Consider the following 26,159-nt stretch of genomic DNA (forward strand, 5'->3'; position numbering starts at 1 on the left):
CTTTTCACATTTGTGAATATATTAACAAGTTACCTCCCTAGAAGTAGAATTCCTGCATCAAAGGGAATATACATTTTAAATTTTGATAGGCATGTAAAATAACTCTGCCCAGCTAGTTACATGGACCTGCACCGCCCCCCAGTTGTGCATGTGAGTCCTGGTTTCCCCCACAGAGCTGCAATCTGTCACCAAGGTCATAGTCTCCAATCAATCAGATGCTTTCAAATAATCTTTATTCATTTTGTTCTTCCACAGTGCATTTGGCCACCAAGGTTGCATCTGTTTTTTTTTTCTAATATTTTTATTGAAATATGTAATAGTGAATCCGTGTAAGTACACATGAGAGTTATGGGCTTCTCTGATTATTATTTATAAACTTACTTTTATAGGCTGCATTCCTAATTATAAACATCTGATTTATAGTAAACCTTAAAATGTTTCCAAATGTGAAATATGTGTACTAAAATCCACAACACAACTGAAGACGTTAGTGAGTTAAAATAAGCAGATATCAGCCGGGCGGTGGTGGCGCACGTCTTTAATCCCAGCACTCGGGAGGCAGAGCCAGGCGGATCTCTGTGAGTTCGAGGCCAGCCTGGGCTACCAAGTGAGTCCCAGGAAAGGCGCAAAGCTACACAGAGAAACCCTGTCTCGAAAAACCAAAAAAAAAGCAGGTATCAGCCGTGCAGATGGTGAAGCAGAACGCCACTCACTTCCCAGAATCCCCCATGTGCCTTCCTGGACACAGCCCTGAGTTCCTTGCCCAAGGGGTGGCCATACCCCTCACATTCATAATATTCTTAATTTATAGCCTCACCACCTGTGTAAGCGCCCCTTAGTAACAGTTTCACTGTGACTAGCAACGTAGATTTTCTGACTAGAATCAGAGCCTGTATTCTTTTCTGTTTTAATTCTGTCACTTCCTGTTGTTTTATGGGATCCATCCATGCTGATGTGCAGAGCTCTTTGTTCATTTTCATTGCTGTGTCACGTATGCTGTCATGCAGATGGACCAAACTTCATCCATTCTTTGCACGGAACTTTGAGGCTATTTCCAATCATTCTGCTGTGAGGATCCTTACTACGTATACCCTGGCCTACACAGTTCAGCTTTTCTAGCGTGTCGAACTAGGAATGGAACTTCTAGGTGGTACGTTGTGCCCGTGTCTCTTGAGCCAAATTACATTCCTACCGCTGTGCCGAGGACTTTCAATGGTCCTGCTTTCCCGTGTGATCTGCTGGGCTGTAGGAACCCTAGCTTCGGATGTTAAGTTGTGTCTCTCTGATTCCTCATGGGACTGCACATTTTTGCACATCTCCCTAGGCCTTGAATTCTTCCCAAAGGCTCAACCCAAGCTTTACCTACGTGTCTAGTAGGTTGCTTGGGGGTTTGTGGGATTTTCTTAATTCAATAGTAGGAGTATACTTACTCTAATTATTGATCCATGTGGTTATCTGTAATGTAAGCATCTGTTCTCAGTTGGTGGCTTGTCTTCCTATTCTCTGTCGTGCATCCTGACAAGCATATACTTTGATTTTTAAGGCAATACACTGATAAGTTAGGGCATCATGAGATGTGACAAAAAGCATTTTTTACATTTAATATTTCACAATAGCTACCATTTATGTGTGCACAGAAGGACGTACCAATATGAAGACTTAACACATGCTGCAGGTTTCTAAATTCTGAACAATAAGAGCTAGTAAATCATTTCCAATGCATTCATATTATACCTTATACTATTATAATACACTAGACATGTAGTAGAGTTATAGCAATGAAACTTGCTGAAAGAAAGATGATAGATACGATGAGTTTGTCACTTAGCTGTCCAACAGATAGATATGAGATATGGGGAGGAAGTATGTGCATGACAAAACTAAGCATCTGTGCCCACAATAAGCCTCTTCAAGGTCAATTTTACAGACAGCCTTTTGATTTTCATCTTCAGTTCCTTTACATACAGGAGGACTGAGTTACTTCTGTATGTTGTTACAAAGGCCAAGCAATTGGCATCGAGGAGAATACAGGAAAGCCAGACCTGACAGAGGAATTCATTCCAACACTGTCATCTGCTTTTTGGCTTGGTGCCTGTCACTCTCTGGAATTACCTAAGAATCCGTGAGGTCATGTGATTGGCTTCTCTACCAGACTTTAAGTCCACAAGGACAAACCATGTCTGTCACATTCCCTCACTGCATTAGTAAATCTTAACAGTGCTAATTCACAGATGGCTCTTGATCAATATTCCTTAAATAGACAAATGGAGAGTGGACATATGAAGGCAAGGTGATGTGCTTGGCATTGTGGGCAGAGTCCTAACATTAACGCTTGTAATGTGGGATGATCAGAGATGATTCCACATTCGACTTTCCTAACTAGACCATACTGTGGCAGCGAAGATGTTATGGGAGGGAAGGTCATTCATTCCACCTAGGATAACTTGGGCGAGGAGAGTCAGTTTGCTTGGTTGAAGTTTGGGATTTGTGCGCTGAGTTGAGGCAAAGAAATGATAGGTCGGGGAGATCACAGCAGGTGCTGACCACCGTCTGTTTAGACTTTTCTGTGCAGCATCCAAGAAACGTGGCTCTTTTAGTGTAGCGGATACAGAATTGCCTTTATCTTCCTGCGGCCTCAGCAAGAGTTTCCGCTGCTAGCCCAGCACATTCGTTGACTCTTCTTTTCTGCACTCACTACAGCGTTCAGCTCATCACCTCCTCTCCCTCTATTGTCAAACGCCTCCTTTCTCCTGGCCATAGAACACACGTCACTTCGTGCTCTGACGACCTACAGCTGGATTTCTCTGCTCCTGGTTCTTCTTTGTATCTCTCCCGCCTTCCTCCATATTTTTGTTATTTCACTCCTAACGCCCATAACAAAAGATCTGAACCCATATCTCTGAAGTGACTTCACTCTGCTGCTATTCACCATTCACCACAATTTTTTTTTCTGAGTACCTACTATGTGCTGTGTACTGTTCCAAGATGGAGGTGCACTGGTAAGACGAAAACACTCTCGGACCCCACCAACACTGCACTCAGCTAAGCACTCAGAAAACCAGTCGGCAGGTGTGCACTCAGAGGGATCACCCTGCACACGAGCACCACCGGATGTGTGTGAGACTCCACGTCTTGCCCTTCCTTAGTCTCAGCGCCAGACAGTCATTTCCTTTTTCCTCAGCCCAGTTAACTGGCGTGACCTCTGGATTGGGGGCAGAAGTGACGTCATTTTCCCAGGCCCCCCGGTTTGTGACTGTCAGTGCATTGTTGGCCCAGTCTCTGCTAGCCAGTGTGCTGCCAAGTCCTGTGGGTGGGTGATTCCCTCTGACCGTCCTGCAGCCACGCAGAAGGTCTGTCCCTGAGCCTGGCTTCACATCATCGTGTAACATAGAACGTCTGTCCCTGGGTATGTTGGGAACAGAAGCATGCCTCTCAACCGTAGCAGCACCCCCCACCAGGCCTTATCCTCCCCAACACTTGCAGCGCTGGCCTCCTGTGAGGCCCCTCCCCTGCTCCCCTGGCTGTCTGCAGATCTCTCCTCTCTGGTGTGTCTGCCGTCATCTTCGCTCATTTTATTGACTCGTGTCTTTTGTCTACCGATCTATGTACTGCCTCGCTATACCTTCAAGTTAGTTTCCCGTCCCGATAGACAAGTCTGTGACCTTGGGAAGAATCCTGTTAAGGTGCATCCTCTTCGCTGTTGGACTGATTTCTGGCATTCCTCCCTCAGCACTCTGAGACAGTATCTTCCTCCTCCTCTGTTCGCTACTGTTTCTCAGCCGCTGAATCACCAGGTCTGCGAAGTTAGGGTTCATGGTTGGTACCTAGTGTTGTCTCCAGCACACAGAGGTGAGGAAGACAGCCACAGGCAGTGCTCAGAAAGAATGGCGTGCTTTGTATGTGTATAATCTACTTGTCTGTATTTATGAACCGGTGTGTTTTCAGATATGTCTTCCACCTGCCTGAGAGGCATTTGCTGTGTGGTTTAGGACAAGGGTCATTCTGACCTCCCCCGGTCCTCAGGTCTCTGACATGACACAATGGTGACTGTGGCTGGTACAGGTGAAGGGCGGGCTACCAGAGCTGAGGGACTTTTCTTTCTCATCTGCTTTGAGATCTCTTTTCTTTTAATATGAAAGACCAACCTTGCTGCCGAACACAAAAGGGTGCCATGTGTGTGTACATATGTGTATTTTTTGTGCTTATATGTCCATATACACATATATGTGTCTATATATACATGTATACATATATGTATATATGAAGGAAATACACCAAAATATAAATTATGGTTATTTCTGGTAGGTGGCTTTTTATATTTCTCTACAATAAGACATAGTACTTTCATTAACAACAACAAAATCCCTACTAGACATTACTTTTTTAAAGGGTAGGAAGAGCTAAGGTTATTAGCTTGATGCTGGAGTCTGTCCTCTACAGGCCCCAGATGCCTGGTGGGAAACAGTTCTTGGCCTCTCATTGGTGTCTCAAGGTTTGAAAAAAATGACCAGAGAATGAATTTAGCTAATTTGCACATGGGCCAAAGTTAGGAGCAGAGGAATTGGTGACTTTGGTTGTAAAGGTCCAGAGCCTGGGAGTGTGCTGGGAAAGAGAAGGGAAAATTCAGAGGCAGGACATCAGGGTGAGAAAGGCCTGATGTCTTCTCCACCAAGCTCTTCTATGTAGAGATGGGAGGGAAAGGCAAGGGGGGTCCTGGAACATAGACGTACATGTAGAGATTTCACACAAAGAAAGTCTCCGGAGAGAGAGGAAGCCCTGGTGAGGCTTGTTTTTAGTCCCTGGTGATTTGGAAAGGAAGGGTTCCCAGAGCAACCCCAAGTGGCACAAAAGACTCCTTGTAGAGGCCACCTCATGGACATCAGAGTTTCTGAGAGGCAGGAGTTGGTCTCAAGGTCAAGGACCTTCCACACACACACAATCCCTTCCTCCTCAGCTACAGTCAAGGGCAGAGGGAGAGTTCCCTGATAAAACTTGAAACCGTAAAGTTACATGGAGCAAACATTTTCAAGGATATCACCCACACTGTCCGGGTTCAGAGTTCAGTCAGAGCACTCCCTGACGAGACGTTGAAATGGACAAGGCAAAGGTGGGGAGCTTAGATGCTGCTGGCGGTGGCAGGCTTCCTTCTGGAAGGGGCACCTGGCCTGGCCTTGGCAAGGTACCTCGCATAGGGACCTACCAGCACTGCCCAGTCAGTCACCCCACACGTCCATCCCTTGCCTGTCTCCTCCCCGCAGGCTGTGGGATGGAGAGCCCTGAGCTCACTGGGCAGCAAATGCACCTTAGCTCCCAGGAGCCCTTAAAGCAGAGTAGCATGCATGAAGGAGCAAAGCAAGATGCTGCAAAAATTAATCCTTGAGAAGAGTTTGATCTAAAAGTATGTTTTATGGTACTGATGTTTTCTCTGTGTGAACTATTCAATATCTCCCCCCACACACTGTGTGTCGCAGTTTTTAACTCTGATGACTACAGCAAGGAGAATTTCCAGTCTGGAATCTGGTTTGAAACTTGAGGTGGGAAAAAAAAAAAGTATTTTCATAAGCTAGTTATGGTATTTGCAGAGTTTCCTGGGTATAATGGAAGGATACAGACACATACACATAGTCCCCACTCAAGGCAAAAAAAATCCCCTCCCCATCTAATGGGGCAGATGCCGTCCTTTGCCAGAGAAGTCACTGATCTCCCTGGGCAGGCAGAGAAAAGCACACAGGCTGCCTGGAAGAAAGGCAGTCCAGAGACTGACCACTGGCCCCTAACATGATGAGCCTCCTGGTCTTCAAGGTATGTATCATCCTCCTCATTTTGCAGATGACAGATTTTTAGAGACATGTCGCATGGGGAGTAAATAACTCACTCAGGGTCATACGACCAGAAAGAATAGAGCTGAAGTTTGAATCTTGTTCCCCTATACACATGGCCCCCCACAGGCAAAGCCCAGTAAAGAAAACCACTAGATGATGCAGGCAAAATACACAAAGCAACCCTTGGCTCAAATAGTATAAATACTATTATTCCCCACTCCTGGTGAACAGAACGGAACACACCTGAATTCAAAAGCCAAGAATGTCCCATGTTCCGTGTATTGTGTATGTCATTTGCTCACTATTCCTGTGCCCAATAGAGCATGGCATGACTCAAGGACAAGAGGAGGCTGATTATTATCTTAGCTACAAGACTGGCAATTGTGCCGCATCTCTGCCTTTGAGGCATCCTAATCCGTCAGGATGAAGCCTTGGTAACATACAGTCAGATAAGTTACAGAAGAGAATGCCACTGGCAATTTCCAGTTAAGATTCACTTAACAGCCTGCTACAAAATAGTTGTGGTCATTCTTTGTGGAACATGAACGCGTAGAAAGTTATCACCTGAATAAATACGTTCTTCGTCTGTGGCTGTTTTTATCTCACTGGATGTCTAGCCTTATCTCCCATGTACACAGTGACTGCAGAACATCTCACTATGCCTCAGGGAGCTTTATTATGAGAGTCAAATATTAGAACATGGCTTACAGCCTGTTAAGTGCAAGGTTTATATAAGCCAACTATACCTGGATAGTGGGAGACGAGGAAATCTCAACATAACCCCTCCCCCACAAATGCTGAGCAAATCTGGTTGATAAAAGTCACAGGCCTATAAAAAGAATCTCCCTGATTCTTACCCTTTATGGAAAATGCCAAAGATAAGTGTTTCTGGACACATACTGGAGATGCCAAATACAGCCAAAGTGTTGCCAATTCAGGGTCCAGAAGATGAGCAGTTGCAACATAGAAAAGACTTTAGTACTGAGGACTCAGAGGACTCTCACGGTCACCAGGGGAATATTTCTAACCCTTGACCTTGTATTTGTGTGAGTACAAGAAAGCACACAGAAAGCCAAAGGCGTGGGCTAATTGGATGTGAGCTTATTAGAAATTCTGAGCTGACAGCTATTTTTCTAATAGGAAAGATCAATAGCATTTTATTCCTCCACTGAAAACATTTTTTTCCCACCAGTACGTCCATTAGGTCAGTTTTTTATAAGTCAGTTCAACAGGCTCATGAATAGCTGTCATTTTAACAATTAAAAGCTATGCAGCTGGGCATTGTAGTACACACTCGTGACCCCACCACTTGGGAAACAGAGGCCAGGTTGGAGTTTGGAGTCAGCTTGGGCTACATGGTGAGAGCTTTTCTCACGACAACGAAAAGTAAAAGCCATGCCTTTCTGTCATCAGTCTGTTGGCATGCCTGTGGGTATATCCAATCACGTCTTCCAGGGCAGGCGTCTGCATTTCTCAGGATTTCTCAGGAGTCTAAGGATACCGTGTATGTAGTGTCTACATGGGTTTTATTTATTACATCAAACTGTCTTTCAATAGATTTGCAGGTGCACAGAGCCAATCACAATGGGAGGTTGAAAGGGGTATAAGGAATTTTCTATAGAACCTAATGAATATGTATAATAAAATTACTCAGGCCACTTCCAGTTAGGTCTCAGAGTGTAAGAGAGACGCGTATGTGAGGGATACGTTAGACTCAACATCATACAAATGTACAGTCGCCCTTTAATTGATGGGGCTAGTGGTTAAGGACAGCTTTGAAGTTGAACAAACCTCGATTCAGCGCCCACCCCACCCATCATCCACTTGCTGGTTGTATGATCCTGGGCAGGACCTCTCCGGGCCTCTGCCTGCAAACTGAGGACAGTCACACTGACCCCCATAAGCCTGTGACACGGGTATGTGTTGTGATGCATGGAGACACTCAGCACTTAGGCACATGAGAGATTTAAAAATCTTACAAACTGTTAGTAACAGTAAATAGGGAGCAGCAGAATGCATAATTTAGTATTTATAAAACTATCCAATTCTACCATTGAGACAAATTCTACAGACCATATAGTAAAGAGCTTAGGAATAGCAGCAAGCATGGTCTGAGACTACCGAGTGAGCACCGCTGACATTGCCCCCTCCCTTGTTCACAGTAAGGTGGCATTGGACTTGAGGGAATGTGCTTTCCAATTCTTGAGCCCCTCTAACTGTAGTGCAGTGACTGAATTGGGCACAAGAGGGCCTTGCCCATGAGTGACTTCACATGTGCATTTAGACAGCTCCCGACTTTCTTGCCAATCTCTTCCCCTCTACCATCTGGAATGTCTCCCACCTTCTCTGAGCTCAGGGCAGCTAGAATAAATGCCATTCAGCCTCTGCTTAGCTGAAAGTCTGGCTGGGAGAGTTTCCAGCTGGATTTCTCATTTCTGTGTGGTAGGTGTGAGGGAGCCTTTGACTCCATGGTGCGAGCCCCAGACAAACCTGAAGTCAGACTCAGCTGACGCTGCACTTTTCTCTTCCCTAGGATCCACCGCCATTTAGAATATTTCACTCTTCCAGTGACTACTAGAAGAATTGTCATTTTTCTTAGGGAAACAATAATCCATATATTGTTTCACATAGATGCCGTGTCTCCAATCTGCCCAGACTCACTAGCCCAGTTAGTAATTCACTCCGTCAGACGGCCTTACAGTATGCCCAAAATAGCCCCTGACCATAGGAAAAATGCTGTCATGGAATCTGGCCATATATAAAACTCACAAACTTCAAGCCCATTACTGCCAAGCATCTAACAGGGATGAGTCAACTTTTCTGTATTTCTCTCTCTCAATTAAATGTTACAGCTAGGCTTGGTAGGGAAGGAGACCCTGAAAGAGGTTACGAAGAGTCTAACAAGGGTACTGGATGGACACAAAGGAACAGGCCAGTAGGACCTGTCATTACCGCACCTCTGTTGATATTATTCCACTGCTCCTGTTATGTATGTGTCCGAGACACTGGGAGGGCGCCGCAGGACTGATCTATGGGGGTCTCGTGAGTTAAAAGGAGCTGGATTTGAGTTCTGGCAACAAGTGGCCAGTCAGTGATCCTCATCTGGATCCTGGACCTGCTTGGACTCTTCTGAACCTTCAGACCAAGGGATGTCTTACCCAGCTCTGCTTTCCTCTCCGCTCTCTTCTGAACGAACGGTTATCTCTGTGCATTGGGTTACTAGGCGTAGGTTGCACTTGATGATGTAACACTGTTTTCTATAAAGGGCGATGGGATCTCATGCAGATTTTTGCAAAGTCATATGCAAATCACAGAGCCCAGCCCTTTTCTTAACAGGATGGCAACCTTGTTCCTCGGTGGCACCTGGGACCTGGAGATCCTTTCTCCACTTACGTTTAGCGCGCAGCCTGGGACTTGTCCCTGCAGCTCACCGGGTTAGCCGTGGCGCCGTTGGGATCTCCCACCAGGACTCCAGTCACCCAACTCTCTTGAGACTGCTCTGACAGGGCTGGTATGGGGTGCAGCCTTTGCTCAGAGGGCAACATGTTCCAAGCAAAATCTGCCCGCCTGGGCCATGGGCTCACCCCGGGCCTCCCTGCTTCTCTCCTGGGTGCAATTATGAGGTTGCCAAGCTTCGATCCAAAGTCCAAAATGGTGGGGCAGCAGGGACTTCAAGAGGCCCCAGGGCCCCATGTGCTTCCCCCAGCTCCCGACCTGAACCCCCGGGGATCCCCCTCCATCCGACCCTCACTGCCCAAAAAGTCTGCAACTCCAATTGACAGGGTAGCGAGAGGGGTACATTCGGCTTTGAGTTCCTCTTCAGGTTAACATTTCTGTGAACAGTGCCCCCCCACCTTTAGTCTGGAAAAGGCCATCTTTCTACTGTAACTTATCTCCTCTACATCATGAGAATGAGGTGGGGGCTTGAGATACAGATGGTGAGGGTCAAATCCAGCCTTTCCCAAACACTGGCAGCAGCCACCTCCCTCCGCACATTCTGTTTGATACAGCGTCCTCTCCACTCCTGTCTGAGGTCTCTGGGGGAAGACCACCCTTCCGGTCCCATTTACCTCGAGTGATCCTGTTGGGTGGGGTGGGAAACATGAAAGGCCTAAGTGAAACCAACTGACCACTTGTTGATAACTGTTGACACTAGGTGATAGGTACATGGTCTTCATTATACTATTCTCTCTTTTGTATATGTTTGCAGTTTTTCATAATAAATTTTTTTAACGTCCTCCATAACATTCTAGAAAGAACCCTCACAAAATTTCATGGACACCCCCACCCCACCCCCACCAAGGCAAGAGGCAGGGATGATTCCATTTCATATAAATATATATAAATGTATATATATATATAAAAAAACACTCATTTTCTAACCTTTTTTAAAGGCCCACTGCTTTATTTTCAATAGACTAAACCTTATTTCTAAGAGGTCCCGAAGTTGGGCTCACTTCCCAGGCTGGGTGATGGGGGAGGGCAGGGGAGAGGGTCCTTCAAAGTTTACACTTCCATGTATCTCACACTCTTGCTGTGAGAAAGTGACTTGTTCAGTGTTCTGAACTTTGCCAAGGGTATGTGCTCGCAATGCAAAGTCATTCTCTGGAATCGCACCTGGCTCAGGAAAGGATTGTCTTTGTACTTGAACTTAAATCCAATGGAGAACCTTAACACGGGCATTTGCATGACTGGGAACTGCTGCTGTCTTTTTTTTCCATATGTCTCTTTCTTGGATGTGTTCTAATAAAATGATTCTAAAGCTGTTGATATATAGTGATTTATAAATAATTTCTGTTGAGCTCGGAGGCCCTTAGATTCGCTGCCTTCCCACTTTCTGGAAAGACCTGTCACACTGAGGACAGATGCCTAGGGTGTGTCCGTCTCTATGGCATGAAGGGGGCACCATTGACATTGCAGTCGTTAATCAGGATCATAGCAACCACAGCCATTTGAATTTTCTGGTTTCCTAGCAACAGAACTTGTTTTCCAGAACGAAGATGACCATCCGTAGATGAGAGAGAGTAGTGGGGGAAAGATAGAAGGGGTGGGGCTGAGTCAGGAGTACAATTCACTCTACCAGGGGCAGGGGCTGGGGGAGAAAGAAAAGTGGAGGGAAAGAGAGGCAAAGGTAGCCCAAAGCAGGCAGGCCAAGTTTAGACTTGATCCATGCAGTCACAGGTCTCAGCACCTTCAGGGAATAATAATCAACTGTTAGTATTTTTTTTTTTTCGAATTTTGATAGCAAGCCATAGCACATTGCAAGACTCATTGGGGAAGCATACATTCCCAGAAGTAGATATTTTTAGAAATGTTCCCTTCAGCCAAGACTGGTGAGGGCATTCCCATGAACTAGTCACAGCCTTAGGATCTAGTCCTTGGTCAGCGGGGCATCCTTAGAAACCTCATTGGTTAACATGTGTGTACAGGGGCTGCAGAGGCAGAATCAGACAAGGAGGCTTCCATTTCTTGAGTGCTCTTCTCATGGCGGACACCAAGAAACTATTGAGTCTATTCCTGTGCTTTTCACAGCCAGAGAAGCCAGCAGTGCTGTGTGTATTTCCCTAATGGTCAGGCTGAAGCTGCAAAGGAATACTTGAACACTGGAAATAACAGAGTTGTGATTGTGTGGTCTGTCACTGCCGTATCCATGCTTTTCCAAGCCACAGGGTTGATAGCCAGGTGGCTGGCCTGAGCTTTGCGCGGCATAGCCACCTCCACTGTCTACATAAGTGGCCAGTGCATACCAGCATTCTGTTCTTCCCTGTGACTGGATAGCTCTTTAGGCCGGGGTCTCTACACCACACATCTGCTTACCTGGGGCTTAGTTACTTGTAGACATAGGCCAATGAAGCAGAAATCATCAGTTGGTTCTCATAGGGATTTGTTTACACACCACATAGTTAAGAAATGCCTCCAGCTGCTTACAGGGTATTAAAACGTAGGTGAGCAAATGGACCCTGTTCTCATGGAACTTGCCAGTTCAGGAACCAGGCATCAGTGAGTCAACACATGAATGGATGTATAACAACTGCAAGAAGACGTGAGGTCAGTAAGATGAACCCAAGACCAGACAGTGCTGCTTGCCCAAGGACGTTTGACAACTTTGGGGCAGAATAAAAACTAGAGTTTGGAGCCCCCGAGTTTTCTTTTTAAAGTACCTTTTCCCTACTATGTCTCACAATTATTATGCATAGCCGTAGATGACCCCTAGCCCCAGCCAGCTATATGAACATGTCAGTCACTCAAGACACTGCCCCTTAACTAGCAGAACTGAAAGGATACATTTGGAAGTGATGAACTAAGTTCCTGAGGATGGCACTGACCAGGGCCTTGTTTACAGACTTATCCCAGAGCCCAAAAGAGGAACTGAAAGGCAAAGCTCCATGCTGTAGTGACACGACCAGATAAGGGGGTACACAGCTGCTGCAGCGTTTGGGTCTGACCCCAGTGTTTTTCTGACAACAAATATTTACTGAGTGCATACTAGGTGCTAGGCATGGTTCTCAGTGCTAAGAACATGTGTGATGGAGATCAGGCATGTTCAGGGTGGTACGGCCAAATGCAGGACATGGGAGAATAAAATACATCACCCTCAGGAAGAGACTGGCAAAAACACAAAGAATTAACTCAGCATATTAGAAAGCAATAACTGTTGCAAAGGAAATAAATCAAGGCAGGAAAGCAGAATGTGACAGAGGTAGAGATGCATGTTTTAGTAGAGTGGTTGTTTTCCATCCACTGAGAAATTGATGTACAGGTCAGTGAGTTAGTTACACATAGATACATATACATGTATAGACATAATCTGTATGCAAACATATGAATGGACATAAATGTCTGTCCTTTTTCATTGTAGCGGAGAAGTACCTTTAACACAGCTTAACATGTCACTTTGTGTCCAGCTCCAACTAGCTAGTTGTATAGTGTGATTGGAAAAGACCCCGAGCCATTTTCTCTGGCACATCCAAATGCTCAAATCCTAGTTTCCCTTTTCTCCTTTGGGCTAAAGCAGTGGTTCTCAAACATGTACGTATCAGAGTTACCTCAAAGGCTTGTTGAAACACAGATCCTAGGTCCTACTCTCAGAATTATGTGATTCAGGCCATCTCTAGAGTAGACACATGAATCTGCATTTCTACCAAAATCCAGGTAATTCTGCTGCTGTTGGTTCGGGGATCACACTCTGAGATCTACCAAGTGTTATAGTTAGGAAAACTGCCTATTAAAATAATCAGCTCAGCCAGGCGGTGGTGGCGCACGCCTTTAATCCCAGCACTCGGAAGGCAGAGGCAAGTGGATCTCTGTGAGTTCGAGCCCAGCCTGGGGTACAGAGTAAGTTCCAGGAAAAGGCACAAAGCTACACAGAGAAACCCTGTCTCAAAAAACCAAATAAATAAATAAATAAATAATCAGCTCCATAAGAAGAGATATACCTGTTCCTTGGGTTTCCTAGACGTTATCAGAGTAGCTGCCCTTGAAAAGTAAAATCCTTAAGACATGGAACCTTTTCTTTAGTGGAATATATGTCAGAACCAAAGTCCAAGATCCCAAGCTTAAGGAGGTAAAACAAGGAACACATCCCAAACAGGAGGTGATAATGCTATTTTGTCATTTTCCTACTGACACTTAGTATTTTATAGCTGTAATACGTCTTCAAGCCCTTCTGCCCCCTGGCCAGTCAACCCAGAACACTTTACAGATAATGGAACTGGTACACAAAGAGGTATATAGCCCCACACACACACAACATAAAAAACGTCAGCTGCCTTGCAGGTCCAAAGTTGCTCCTCCCTGACTGTCTTCATTTCATTAGCTAAAGCATTGTCCTGGAATGTCCATCCTAGGAAGTTGTTATCCAGGACATATAATTGTTCTTTGCTCTTGATTTGTTAAAAAATCTCCACTCAGTGCAAGAAGGTTATCCACGTGCGGGATTAACTGTGGCAAGGGCTGAGCCTTGTGTGAGTTCTTTGTACCATCAACTCTTCCACTACCAGCTATTATACAGAAGAAATGCTAACTCATTTTATTAATAGCCTGAGCTAGAACTAATCACCACAAAAACAGACAAACCTCCTGGGGAAAGCACACATAACACTTTCTGAAGAAAAATAGAAATGACATTCTGATCCTGTGTGCCCTTGCTTCCATTCCATTAATAGATATATTGAACATTTTCTGTATCACTAACATAGACAACAAAATGAGTGCATTTCAACTGAACAGCTCATATATCACATTCTTGGATACTCAAATTGAGCCCCACACAAAAGGAAGTGAGGGATAAAAATCTCCCTTCCTAGTACTTGCTCCAACACTCTAGTACCAATTCCTCAAGAGGGGAGAATGGATTCCACATTGAACCTCGTGGGTGGTGGCCCTCTCTGTGGATTTTAGAGTTTTGATTTCAATTTTCCCTCCTCTGTCTCCCAAATGTGCTGATATTATGACATCTTCTTCCTATCCATATTGCTACTTGGACCCTCATTTATGCAATAAACATTTAATAAGCCTCAGATCCTGTAAAGGCTACTGAACAGACTACAGAACTGAATTAGAAATAACCCCATCCTCAGAGAACATAACACATTGTAGAACCACTCTAAACCCTTTGAATAATCAACATTCAATAGTAGTTATAAGTCCATACCCAGGACCTTAGTCCATGAGAGCCTCTCCCCGTTTTCATTCTTTTTATTCAGCCTATGCCCTTAAAAATCAAACTGTTGACCTAGTTCAGCTTCGGCATAAAAGAGACATCATTAGGAAATATATACTATACCTGAGAGAGTGGTGAGCCAGGGAAGAAACACTGGCCTGCAGCTCTGGGAATGTGCAATGATGGCTATGTGTTGGCAGCCCAAAAGCATCGTATGTAGAGAGCAGTCTGGGATCTAGCATCTGCTGTGTGTACTCCACGCGTGAACTCTGGAGATGGAATACATATGGGTCTTACATAATGCTTGGAGAATCAGGCAGGGAAAAAGATCCAGTGTGATTGTGTGTTTGGTGAGTTTGACTCCAAAGCATACTAAGAAAACAACTATTTCTCACAAAAGAAAGAACCATGCCAATCAGTAATACAGGGAACGAACAGATAATGGGTTGGGTTGTGGAAGACAGTGGGATGTGTAGGATTCATTTAGCTCTGTTGTTTCAGATTCCGTGAAAGGAGATTCAGACCATGATCCTACAAGGTTGTAGGGTTAAAGTGCTCATGTGTATTGCACACACCATGTATTCACAAATATCTAGAGATGAGACAAGTCTTGTAGATCAGGAATGGGCTTTTATGATGATGTAAATCCTTCCAATACAATTTAAATTTACAATCTAGAAAGAAAGACAAGTTGAGGTAACAAAGTTATAATCAGAAGTGAAAGGTGAATTTGTAGTTCTGGTGATCCACAAACCCATCTGCCTTCCATCTCTACTGGGCCAGGAAAGTGGTACTGGCTGATGCCAAGGCTTGATCACCACTCTTTCCTGTCTGGATCTTGTCACTACTAGAATTCCAAGTCAAGATTTTGGAGTAAGCCTATCAGATATGTCCTTTGAAATCTATTTCTTCCAACTCTGCAAACTGATCCAGGTCCTGGAGGGAGTTTTTCCTTCATCCAGACTTACTAATGACCATCAAGTGTGCCGTTGACATGATAATATAGCTGTGCCTACCGTGGTGGATCTCATCATGGATAGTGGGAGCTGTTCAGAGAGACTCTGGAGACTTGGAAATAGCAGTGATGGAGAGAAGTTTCTGTATATCTGCCTTTGAGTTTCCAGGGTGGCAAAATAAGGAGTGTTATTATTCTAATTTGTAAGAATATCCAGGGATTCTGTTGCCTGTCAGTGGTAACCATTCACAGGTTCCCATACCTGTGTGCAATGTCAAGTTTGTAGGCATGGCTCTACTGGCTGTTGCTAAGTGGTAGTTAGGGCTTGCATTCAAGTGGAAGAATATCCCAAGGTAGATAGGGATTAAAATGTAGTTGACAGAAAAATAATGTATGTATTCATAGCATGACAAACACTTTGAGAGTAATCTATCACTATGGTATTACATGTGCTGTTTTGGGCTCTCACAGTTTCATGAGGACTTATGTAAACATCTTGGCCTCAAGGGGAGCAAGGTGGTGGTAAGACTAGTTTCTAAGGTTGAGTTTGTGCAGGGCCAGCTGGAAGCTTGGAATGAAAGTAGGAGACTCTACGCTGCTCACACTTCTTGTGTTTTTGTTTGGGATTGAAGATTCTAACATGTTGCTTCATATTTTAGTTTTTCTGAAACCACCTAGCCAAACACTTGTTGATAAGCTATAGATTACAATCCTTAAATCCAGGTCATCACAGGTCATCTACGTGCTCTCTACCTACCCTGAAATGCCACACAGACAAGCTTAGTAATAGAACATGTCATTAAAGAGGGAGCCTTTGCAATATCTGATAGGTTGGTTGCTGTTGCAGAATAAAAATGATGATATTACAGCTTGACAGCACAGTAAAAGGCTTCAGTGTAGAGCCAGACATGAGTACAGCCTTCCAGCAGAGGACATATTGCCATCAACCCAGCATTTCTGGCTTCTGAGGAGCTGGGTGAGTCAGAAATTAAGTTGAGATAGTGAAAAAAGACCAGTGGGTCTACTGAGTCTGCTAACTTAGTTATGTAACCATCATCACAGCCACTTTCCTATATATCAAGACCTCCAAAATATCTGAATGTCTGCCTTCTTCTGGATTACATGTTTTATTAAAGAATGCACTAGGTGCAGAGGGTTGAGATAGGATAATGGCATCAGACACAGTCTCTTTGGTAAACATTGATATGGAAGAGTGTCAAGGGTTTTTCCTGGAGTGATATCATGAGACAGATTCTGGGCAGTCTATCAAGAGACTGTGTGTATAGCCAATCCAGCCCCCAGGAGTCAATGAGACAGTCATCGTCTATAAAATAAGAGGATGGCTTATAATTAGTGGCTCTCACAAAGAACTGGCCATCTCTATCATGTTCACTCACTCATCCAACATATATTTCTTGAATACCTACTGTGTGCCATGTGCTATTCTAGACAGCAAAACCAACCCCACCCTCCCCAATGAAAAACAGCTAAGAATTCCTGCCCTGGGTCTTATATTCTGGTGGAAATACATATAGGTGAAATATGTAAGATGCCAGGTGATAGATAGCACATACTGTGGGGTAGGAAGTAGTGTAGAAGGGAGTTAAGGGATGGTCTGAGTTCTGGCGACCAACACAGTTAGGGATACACAGATAATACAATTAGTCCAAACAGTCTCCAGGTGAATAGTGGCAATGAGGATGTATTTCAGGAGAGGGTGGGATAAGGGCTTCCTAGAAACACATACAAGGTTTTAGAAAGCTCTGTTCATTCCTGATACCCAGAAGAATGAAGACTTGGAGAGGGACAGTCTTGTCTAGAAGGAGAGAGTGAGTGGAACCCAGTAGTGGGCATTTGATTGGCGTGCATGAGACCCTGGGTCCATCCTCAGCACTGCCAGCAGGCATTCGCAAACAAGCACTTCCTCAGCCTTCATGTCCCTACTGGAGCCAAGTATGCTAGAGGCCATGTGAGAACCTTATACTACCCTCCTGGCACTTCCAGCAGCACCCAAGGGGAGCCCTTCCCATATGACCCTGGCCCTAGGTCACAGGAATCTGATTCACTCCAAGTGAATAAGAACCTTACCTGTAGGAGGCTGTATCCCTGTGGACCACATGACTGGCGAGACTGTGGAAGTAGATCAAGATTTGGTCTAAGTCATGTGATTCTGGGAACTCAGAACTCGTGGAATACACTGTTCGTATGTCTGATGTTTCAAAGGGGCCTTGCAAACTCTGAGAGATGTGGTAAAATATTTGTTTTGTCCTCAGTGAGTTTAAAATATTAGTTTCCGTTGGTTGTGTCCTTTAACTCCCAGCCGGCTTTGGGGTCCCATCTGGCTAGATTGGTATATGCTTGGTAGCAGCAGAAAGTGGTTGTCAGCTGGGCCTGTCATGAAGACAAAGACAAAGTCCATTTTGCCAGATCACACACAGAACAGAGCCTCGGGAGACCCGAGGAAGAGGTGTAGGGATTCAAGATAGGGTCTTGGGATCCTAATGGAATCCTGTTGTTTGGACTGAACCAAACAGTAGATAACTCAGCACAGAGCTGAGTTCTCAATTGCAGGAGGGTAGCTCACTCATCATTGGGATATCAACATTAATTCCCATCTCTTCTCCCATGACCCCACTTAGGACTTGTTTAACATAACACAATGGGATGATGTGGCTTGGATCTGGCTTTCTCCTCAGTACTCTATCAGTTTGTCTCCAGAGGCAAGCCTTTGAGGTTGAGGCCAATGAGAAGGGAACTCAGGGTGCCAGCACACACTCGCTCCCATTTATTGGATAAAAGGGCCCAGCTAAAAATTATAAGCCTTACAGCTTGAGAAATGTATTGCAAGACTAAGATTGTCTACCACAACTGTGTATGACATTGGTCAGCTCCTCTGGACAAGGACTACATGGGACAAGTGCATCCCAGTTCAGGGCCTGATACAGGAGCCAAGTGGTTAATGGCAAAAAAAAAAAAATTCCCTGTTGTTGTGGGAAACTGAGTGTGACATGTGATTCTTTTCTATTTTCTTTGGCCAATATATATGTGCTTAGTGGGGGTGTTCTAACTATTCCTGTTATGTGTCAACCATTTTTTTAGCTTGTTCTGATAAAAATTCAATGTTGAGCATGACTGAGACCTCATTTATGAATTGCAAAATCATTTTGAACTTGCTTGTTAGCTGGATAAAGAGACGGGTTTAGCCTGATAGACTCCATGCTAAGTCATGCTCGTAATTGGATTGTGGACTACTACACTGTGAGTACCTTGAGGACAGGGATTCAGGTCTGCTATATGTTTTTTTTTTAATTAATTTTGTTATTTGGCAACTTTCATTCTTTGTTGACTTCATACATCTATACAATGTATCTTTGTCTAATTTCCCTCCCCGTTTTAATTACTATCTATTGTCACTGCTCTATTGTCAGGTACATTATACGTACTATAAGCCAATTGAGTAGTGTGGAAAGTGAGTGCAGTGTCCTTAGTGTGTAAAAATGCAGAGAATGATATTCTCCACTTGTAGTGCAAGCAGCCCAGGGGCTAAGCACTGTGGAACAGGAAGGAGCTCTGTAGAACGATGCCGTAGTGGGCAAAATTCAATAGCATACTCCTTGAATTCCAGATGACGTCATAGGTAGTCAGGTCTAAGACATAAGCTGGTGGATAAAGCTAAAGCCAGGATCAAGAGCCAGGACAGAGAAGCAGGGAAAACTTAACAAGGCATCTCCAATCAAAGGAGCAGAGCACTCCATCCAGAGCAGTGAGTGAACTGGGACCCTAGGAAGCTGCAGTGTGATTTGGCCAGTGGCAATTCTGAGAACTCCGCTAAATGCGGACTCCTCCCAGACTACCTTTTTTCTGCTCTCCACCCCTGAGTTTTTAAATGTCGCAGTTGACTTCTGGGTTTGGTGGATCGTTTCTAATTAAGAATGGCAACTAGAAAGGTTGGAAAAGGAAAAGCACCAGGGGCCTGAAGCAGTGAACAGGAAAATAAACCTAACAGAGTACATGTCCCCCGGAATGAAACAAGTGTTCAAAGAAGTCAGATTGGAAAATGTGTCTCATCTGGTTTCCTTCACTGTGTCGGCTGCCAGTGAGAAGGACTGTAACACAGTGTGCTGACTGCAAATGTACTTCTCTCTGCCCCACACCACTCCTGTCCTTGTGATTCCCAGAAAACATTCCAGAACCTTCGGGAAATGAAAATGTGAGACTAGACCCATCCTCTGGGAGTCAGCCCAAGAGATGGTCAACAGCGACTCCTAAGGCAACTCCCTAATAGAGAGCGGATGGAGCTGCCCTTCAGCTTGGTTGTATCATGCATTAGGACCTTTCCAGCAGTACACAAAAGAGATATAAAATATCCCTAGCTAGAAGAATTATGGTTTGTTTGGGAGAGAAAATATATAAATATTCATAGGATAAAATTCACACCATGTAGGTTAGAAATAGTTCTTACATCAGCCTAAGAGGTTTAAGAAATGGAATGTTCTCTCTTCCCTCAGTGTCTACCCAGCATCAAAAATGAATCACTGTGTAATGGCAGGAATCCTCAGGTTGTTAAAAAAAAAAAACAAAAAAACCATAGTAATAACCACTGAGTAGGTATACTAAAAAATAACATCTATTAAGTCTGCCAAAATAGTTTTTTTTTTTTTTGTGTTCTCAATATGGCCCCATTTCATCTGTTTCTTAACATTACTCTCAGTGTGCCTCAATTCCTACCAATGCTCATCCCAAGACAATTCCATCCAGAAAAGAGAGAAAGAGTGGATGGATCTGTGAGCATGAGTCAAGTTATGCTGTAGTAACAAACAACCCTTAACATTTTTTTTAATGACTTAAAACAAGATTGTGAGTTTTGTGAACACTGTATGTCCATGTAAACAGGGAAGGCTCTGTTTATTACCCATTCTGCTGATGGATCAACTTATAAAGTTACTAATTACCATCCCAGACAGAAAGAAGATTCTCAAAGGTTCTTGTGCCCACGATTGAATGTTTCAGGGGGAAATGGCTCAACATTAATAACCAGAATTAACTCAATGCCCTTGCTGAACTATCAGAAAGGCAGGAAAAATAACGGAGTAGTATGTAGACGTCAGAAAACTACAGTATTTTATAAACATCAGAAGAGCCACCTTACCAGTTCAAATAAATCCTATTTACAGGTAATATTTATTTTGGCTCCAGCTCAGCATGTACATTCTGGCTGTGACTAAAATGGGTATTTAAATTTTGTCTGTACTCAACAAATGTTTCTGTGCATGTGCATTTCAAATGTATTCGTTGGGATGCCATTATTCATGTTTCTCTCATTATCTTCTGTTCCTTGTCTTGCTTTCATTTCTACTAAGCTGTGCCCATGAATATTAGCTTCTATATATAGTGGATCAGTGTAGTTTTCAGTGTCTATATAGAGTGTAAAAATGAAAAGTCTTCTCGTTCACATCAAAACTCTTTCCAGATTTAGGGAACCAATTTCTGGAGTATACTGTCCTGATGAGCCCTCTCCATAAGAGCTAAATGTGTTATATCACCCATTTTATAACTTGTAGAGTGTTCTGTTGGTGTGAGAGCCCACACAGGGTGTGCTACATGACAGGGATATATGCTTATTAAATCTCTCATAGCAAAGGTACTAACATTTCAAAGGATGCTTTCCTCTGTATAAGAACATGACTAAGTGTTGAGCTATTTCCAATATGAGCCATGCTGTATGATTCTATGACCTTGTCCTAGAAATCACATGAGTACTCCACTATCGATTAAATCTGGGGTCACTGGGAAACCAAGGCAGATTCTAGTGGGAAACACATTCAAATTGCCTGCAAATACAAACACAGTGGTTCATTGAGAACACTGTGTCAGAACTGACTCTTAATTGACAAAGAGGTTAGCATTAACAGATGGATATAAAAACATAGTTCTTCATTATATTCCATACATTCAAAAATCTGGATAGAAACATTAAAAATGGTGAATGTTGGACTTCAAGAGGGAGGATCTCCAATATCTGGTGTGTGGGTGCTGCATCAACTTATTTGTTTGTAACTCTGCCACTGACCAACTGTATGAGCTTTGGGAACTGCTTTAGCTGAACCATCAATCTTCTCAAAATCTAGTTCCTTGCCTATAAGAATGGAAAAAAATAGGAACTGGTCTCTGAATTCCCTTTGTGCTGAAACATTGGGTTTTTCTGCTGGCTTTGTAGTGATTCATAGACCCATCACCTTTTGCAGGGAAATTATAATAAATATATGTCCTAACTAATGTAAAATTGTGAAAATCATATTTATATATAAAAGATAACCTGCCTACACTATAACTGATGAGAGATACATAGGAAGCATAAAAGAGTCTATTTTAGAGGTTGCTTAGCAATAAAGTGAAGTTATCAGAAATTAACTGAATATGTGCTCCATTCTCTCTGTTATTTATCCACTCATTATAAAACCTATTGAGTATCTACCATGTACTCCACTGGGTGAAATTGACAGACTTGGGGAGGGAACTGGGGACATCACTAAATGCACTACCATACGAAAAGTGAAAAAGAGAGAGCGACAGGCAGAGAAAGTAGGCTGCTTCCTCAACTGGCAGCCCCAGGAGGTAAAGAAATGTCACGGCACAGATTGAGTGTCTTTAATGCAAACACTAGGGACCAGAAGCTAGGAGGAATTTTTTGGATTTTGGAATATTGGTCCACGCTTTACTAGTTGGCCATCCATAATCCAAAGTCAATTCAAAATCCAAAGCTCTTTGAGCATCATGATTCTCAGATGAGAGATGCACAGCCTGTATGAGTCACGGGGTAAGCCAGTTGGAGTAAGGAAGCTGTGGTCTGGAAGGAAGAAGATGTGAGACTTCTAATTCTGACCAAGATAGAGAAGCAAAGACCAGATTTCTTTTCCTTCCTGAAACAATTTTTTAATAGTCAAAAGATATGAAATGATGTTCAAGACAACGGACATCAGGCATCATCAGCAAGATGAGAAGTAGGAAGCTAGGCCAAGAAAGTCCTGTAAAAGTCAAAACCCAGCTTGCTGCTTTGAGTTCCTGGGCTTGGGGACGGGGGGACGGGGGAAGAAGGGGTGTAACCCCTGTCCCCACCTAGACCAAAAACCCATATTGATGGGGCATCAGTCAGAGTGTATAAGCTATCTCAGTGGGGAGCAGCAAGCTCAGGGCTAAACGTGGCTCTAGTTCTGTCTACAAGTCTTATAGATAAAACTGCATCACAGAACAAAACTCAAGAATAGTAGTCCTGGGGGAGCCAGGTGTGGTGGCACACACCTTAATCCCAACTCTCTGAGTTTGAGGCCAGCCTAGTCTACAAAAAGAGTTCCAGGCCAGCCAGAGCTACCCAGAGAAACTCTGTCTAGGGAAAAAAAAAAAAAATAAGCAAGCAAACAGACAACAACAACAAAAAAATAGTCATGAGAATATAAAAGTATTGGTAAAATAAGGCAAAATCCGCAATATCTAGCATCTAATCAATAATTATCAGGCCTGCAAAGAAGCAGGGAAATGTGTTCTGTAATGAGGAGGGCAATAATCAGTTGACACTAACTGTGAATTGACAAAGAAGTTAAAATTAGCAGATGATATAAAAACAGACATGGATATGGACATATACATATATATATATATGAAACATGTAAAAAGTATAGAGTTATTGGTCATATTTATGCATTCAAAAAGCTGGGTAGAAACCCGGAAGAGATTAAAATGGCACGTGTTGGACTTCTACATGTAGGAAGTACAATATCCGAGGTAGGGGGAACATATGCGTGACTAAGGGCAAGTCAAGCTAGCAAAAGAAAGAACAGTAATAGAAGCTTTTCTGTGTGTGTGTGTGCATGAGTGTGTGTTTATACATGTGTGGTGCATGCATTTGTGTGTGCATAAATGTGTGCGCATGCACATGTGTGTGTATACATGTGGGGGGTGTGTGTGTGTGTGTGTGTGTGTGTGTGTGTGTGTGTGTGTGTATTCTCCACCACAGAGGCTAGGAGAGATGGAATAAGACTGTCAGTGTGCTAGCAGAAAACCTTTATGACTTAGAATTCTATACCAAGTTAAACTATAACTAAAAATGAAGTTGAAATAAAGATATTTCCAGGCATAAAAGAACCTAGAAATTGTATTACTTATAAGTCCTTGCTTTTAATTTTAAAAAGTAAATTAAATATGAAAAGGAAGAAGTAGGTACAAGATATACTGGTACAACCAACGCTAACATACTCTATTAATAGTAAATACTTAGTACAACAATGAGGGATGATACACACTTGAAATGGGGGGAACAGCTTTTTTTTTTTAAAAAAAAAAAGGAGAGCTTTGAAGGGAAACAGAACAAGCTGAGGTCCTCGTCTGACTCACATACAAACACACCATACCAAAAAAAAACTTTTTAAAAAGGTTTGTTAAAGTCATTCAATGAGTTTTGGCAACAGGGTAGAGGTAGCAACTGCCGGCCTCACCCCTGTAATCCCAGCACTGAGGAAATGGGAAGCCTAAGGCTAAACTGCAAACAGGATCTCTCTCTTAAAAAAAAAAAAAAAAAAAAAAAAAAAGGTAGGAACTAACTTAGATTTTTGTAACAAAAGTATGTATTTTTATGTTGGGAAAATATAAGTATATAATTTCAATACTAGCAGAAGAAAGTAAGAAAAATAACAAACAGAAAACAACAGGATCCTAAGTGTATTATGGATCACAATATACGTAAGTAGATCCAAGAGACATTAATTGAAAAATAAATATTTTAAGTGCTATTTTTTGCTCAAAATTTAGATGTATGTTGTATAAAAGAGACGTAAATCTTAAGCAATGTTGTGAAAAATAAGATCTACCAAGCAAGTATTAACCAAAAGGAAGCAGGTATAGAAATTTGGGTGTTAGATAGAAACTGCAATGAATGATGGCCTGGAGAGATGGCTCATGGGTAAATGTGCCTTCTGTCACACTTGACAGCTGGAGCTCAGTCCTTAAAAAGAGAACTGACTCTCAAGAGCTGTCATCTCCCCTCCACGTGTGTGCTGTGGCACATGCACACACACACACACACACACACACACACACACACACATGTACACACGCACGCACGCACGCACGCACGCACACAAACACACCATACCAAAAACAAACTTTTTAAAAAGGTTTGTTAAAGTCATTCAACGAGTTTTGGCAAGGGCAGGGAGGGTGAAGGAACAGGCCACCAAACCTGACACTGTGAGCTGGATTCCTGGGAGTGGGAGAAGAAAACTGATCCACTAAGTCGTCTTCTGAGTCCCCGCACATGCACGCTGTGGCACAGGCTGTACCACACCCAGCCCGGGTGTTTTCCATCTAGGTCTCGATAGGGCTTGTTTTCTCCACCAGTCAAAGATTTAGAAGTTAAAGCTCTCAAGGCCATCAGGTAGAAGTGGAGGAGGGTTGGACCTCAAACACAGCAAACTGCAGCAAAGAGCATCATCAGCCAATAAAGAAAGGCTTTTTATTAGGAGTGAGGAAACACACACACAGAGAAAGACCCGAGCCCTGTCTCTCATTAAGAGCTGGGGCCTTCAAGTGTGTCGGGGAGGGGGAGTCTTCCTCCCCCAAGTTAGGGTTGGTTCTTTTGAGGAAAGACAGGGAAGCTACTGGGCTCGTATACTTGGGGTCTGGCCTTGAACTGAGACCCGTCAACGGGCAGGGGAGCCCTGCTGGCGAGAGAAGGGGTCCACCAAGCCTTTGGTTTAAGTGGCCAGCCCTTTGTCTCAGGTCAGGAGGATGAAGAAGCCGGCCATCTTGGGAGTTCACCATCTTTGTGACCTGGTCACCGCCCCTTTCCCTGTCTGTCTGCCTACCAGGGAGTCTGTCTAATTCCTGGTCTCTTGGCATAAATAAATAAATAAATAAATAAATAAATAAATAAATAAATAAATGAATGAATGAATGAATGAATGAATGAATGAATGTAATTTTTTAATTTTGAAAATATAGTTAGTGATCCCATTCTTTACATTTTTGCTATATATGCTCCAGCAGAGCTAATGGGAATGCTACCATGCCAACACTATTTAAAAAGAAAACAACAGAATAACACAGAAGGAACTGAATGTGGTGGCATGTGCCTATAATCCCAAGGTGGAGGAAACTGAGGCAGAAAGATTACACATTCCAGCCTAGCCTGGGCTTCCTTGTCTCAAGAGACCAGAAAGGGAAAAGAAAGAGAATGCATGGTATGGGCTTGGAGGAAAGCTGAGCAAGGCTTAAAAGCAAGAACATCGGAGCTCAGTGTTCACCATGCCCTGGGACTTGTGACCCTGGGCCATGGGGCAGGTCACATCACAAAGCAGGTTGAGAACAATGTAGAAACTTCCACACAGTATGCAGGTGAGTGTTTGAGGCCCCAGCCACCGCCTGCACAGCAGTTTCCAAGACTGCTCCATTCTTGTGGAAAGGCGGGGAATTATGGGCTGCAGAACTAATTTCACCAAGGAAGAATACAGAGGAGCTAGGTTTGGGGATGAAGGGGTCACTGGTGAAGAGGAGCGCTATAAATAAGGGTCATGCCAACTCAGGTTGGTTACAAGGCTTACCTGCTAACTCTCTGGGCAGCCAGAAGCTAGGAATCTTCTAGAAGTCTTGCATGAAAGTAGAGAAACATGAAATTAAGTGGTTCCTCTCGCTATGCGTAAAGCTTGACCTAGAAGGTGAGCGAAGTAGG

At 43.5% G+C, this 26,159-nt stretch overlaps 1 protein-coding gene across 22 annotated transcripts in view; it reads left to right on the plus strand.

Annotated features, from left to right (window-relative positions):
• Kalrn (kalirin RhoGEF kinase) overlaps positions 1 to 26,159 on the plus strand; it is a 607,498-nt gene that overhangs the window by 421,531 nt on the left and 159,808 nt on the right. For 4 of the 22 annotated variants that reach the window (XM_028886346.1, XM_028886347.1, XM_028886344.1 and 1 more), the window contains exon 34: positions 9,159 to 9,221. The exons of 16 other annotated variants lie outside the window; for them this stretch is intronic. In XM_028886346.1, coding sequence (XP_028742179.1) covers positions 9,159 to 9,221 — 63 coding nt within the window. Of the gene's footprint in view, positions 1 to 9,158; positions 10,591 to 26,159 lie in introns of those variants that run through there. 2 more of the 22 variants (XM_028886342.2, XM_028886345.1) reach the window with 2 other exon arrangements.

This window comes from Peromyscus leucopus, chromosome 12 (assembly GCF_004664715.2).
Source record: "Peromyscus leucopus breed LL Stock chromosome 12, UCI_PerLeu_2.1, whole genome shotgun sequence".
Lineage (NCBI taxonomy): Eukaryota > Metazoa > Chordata > Mammalia > Rodentia > Cricetidae > Peromyscus > Peromyscus leucopus.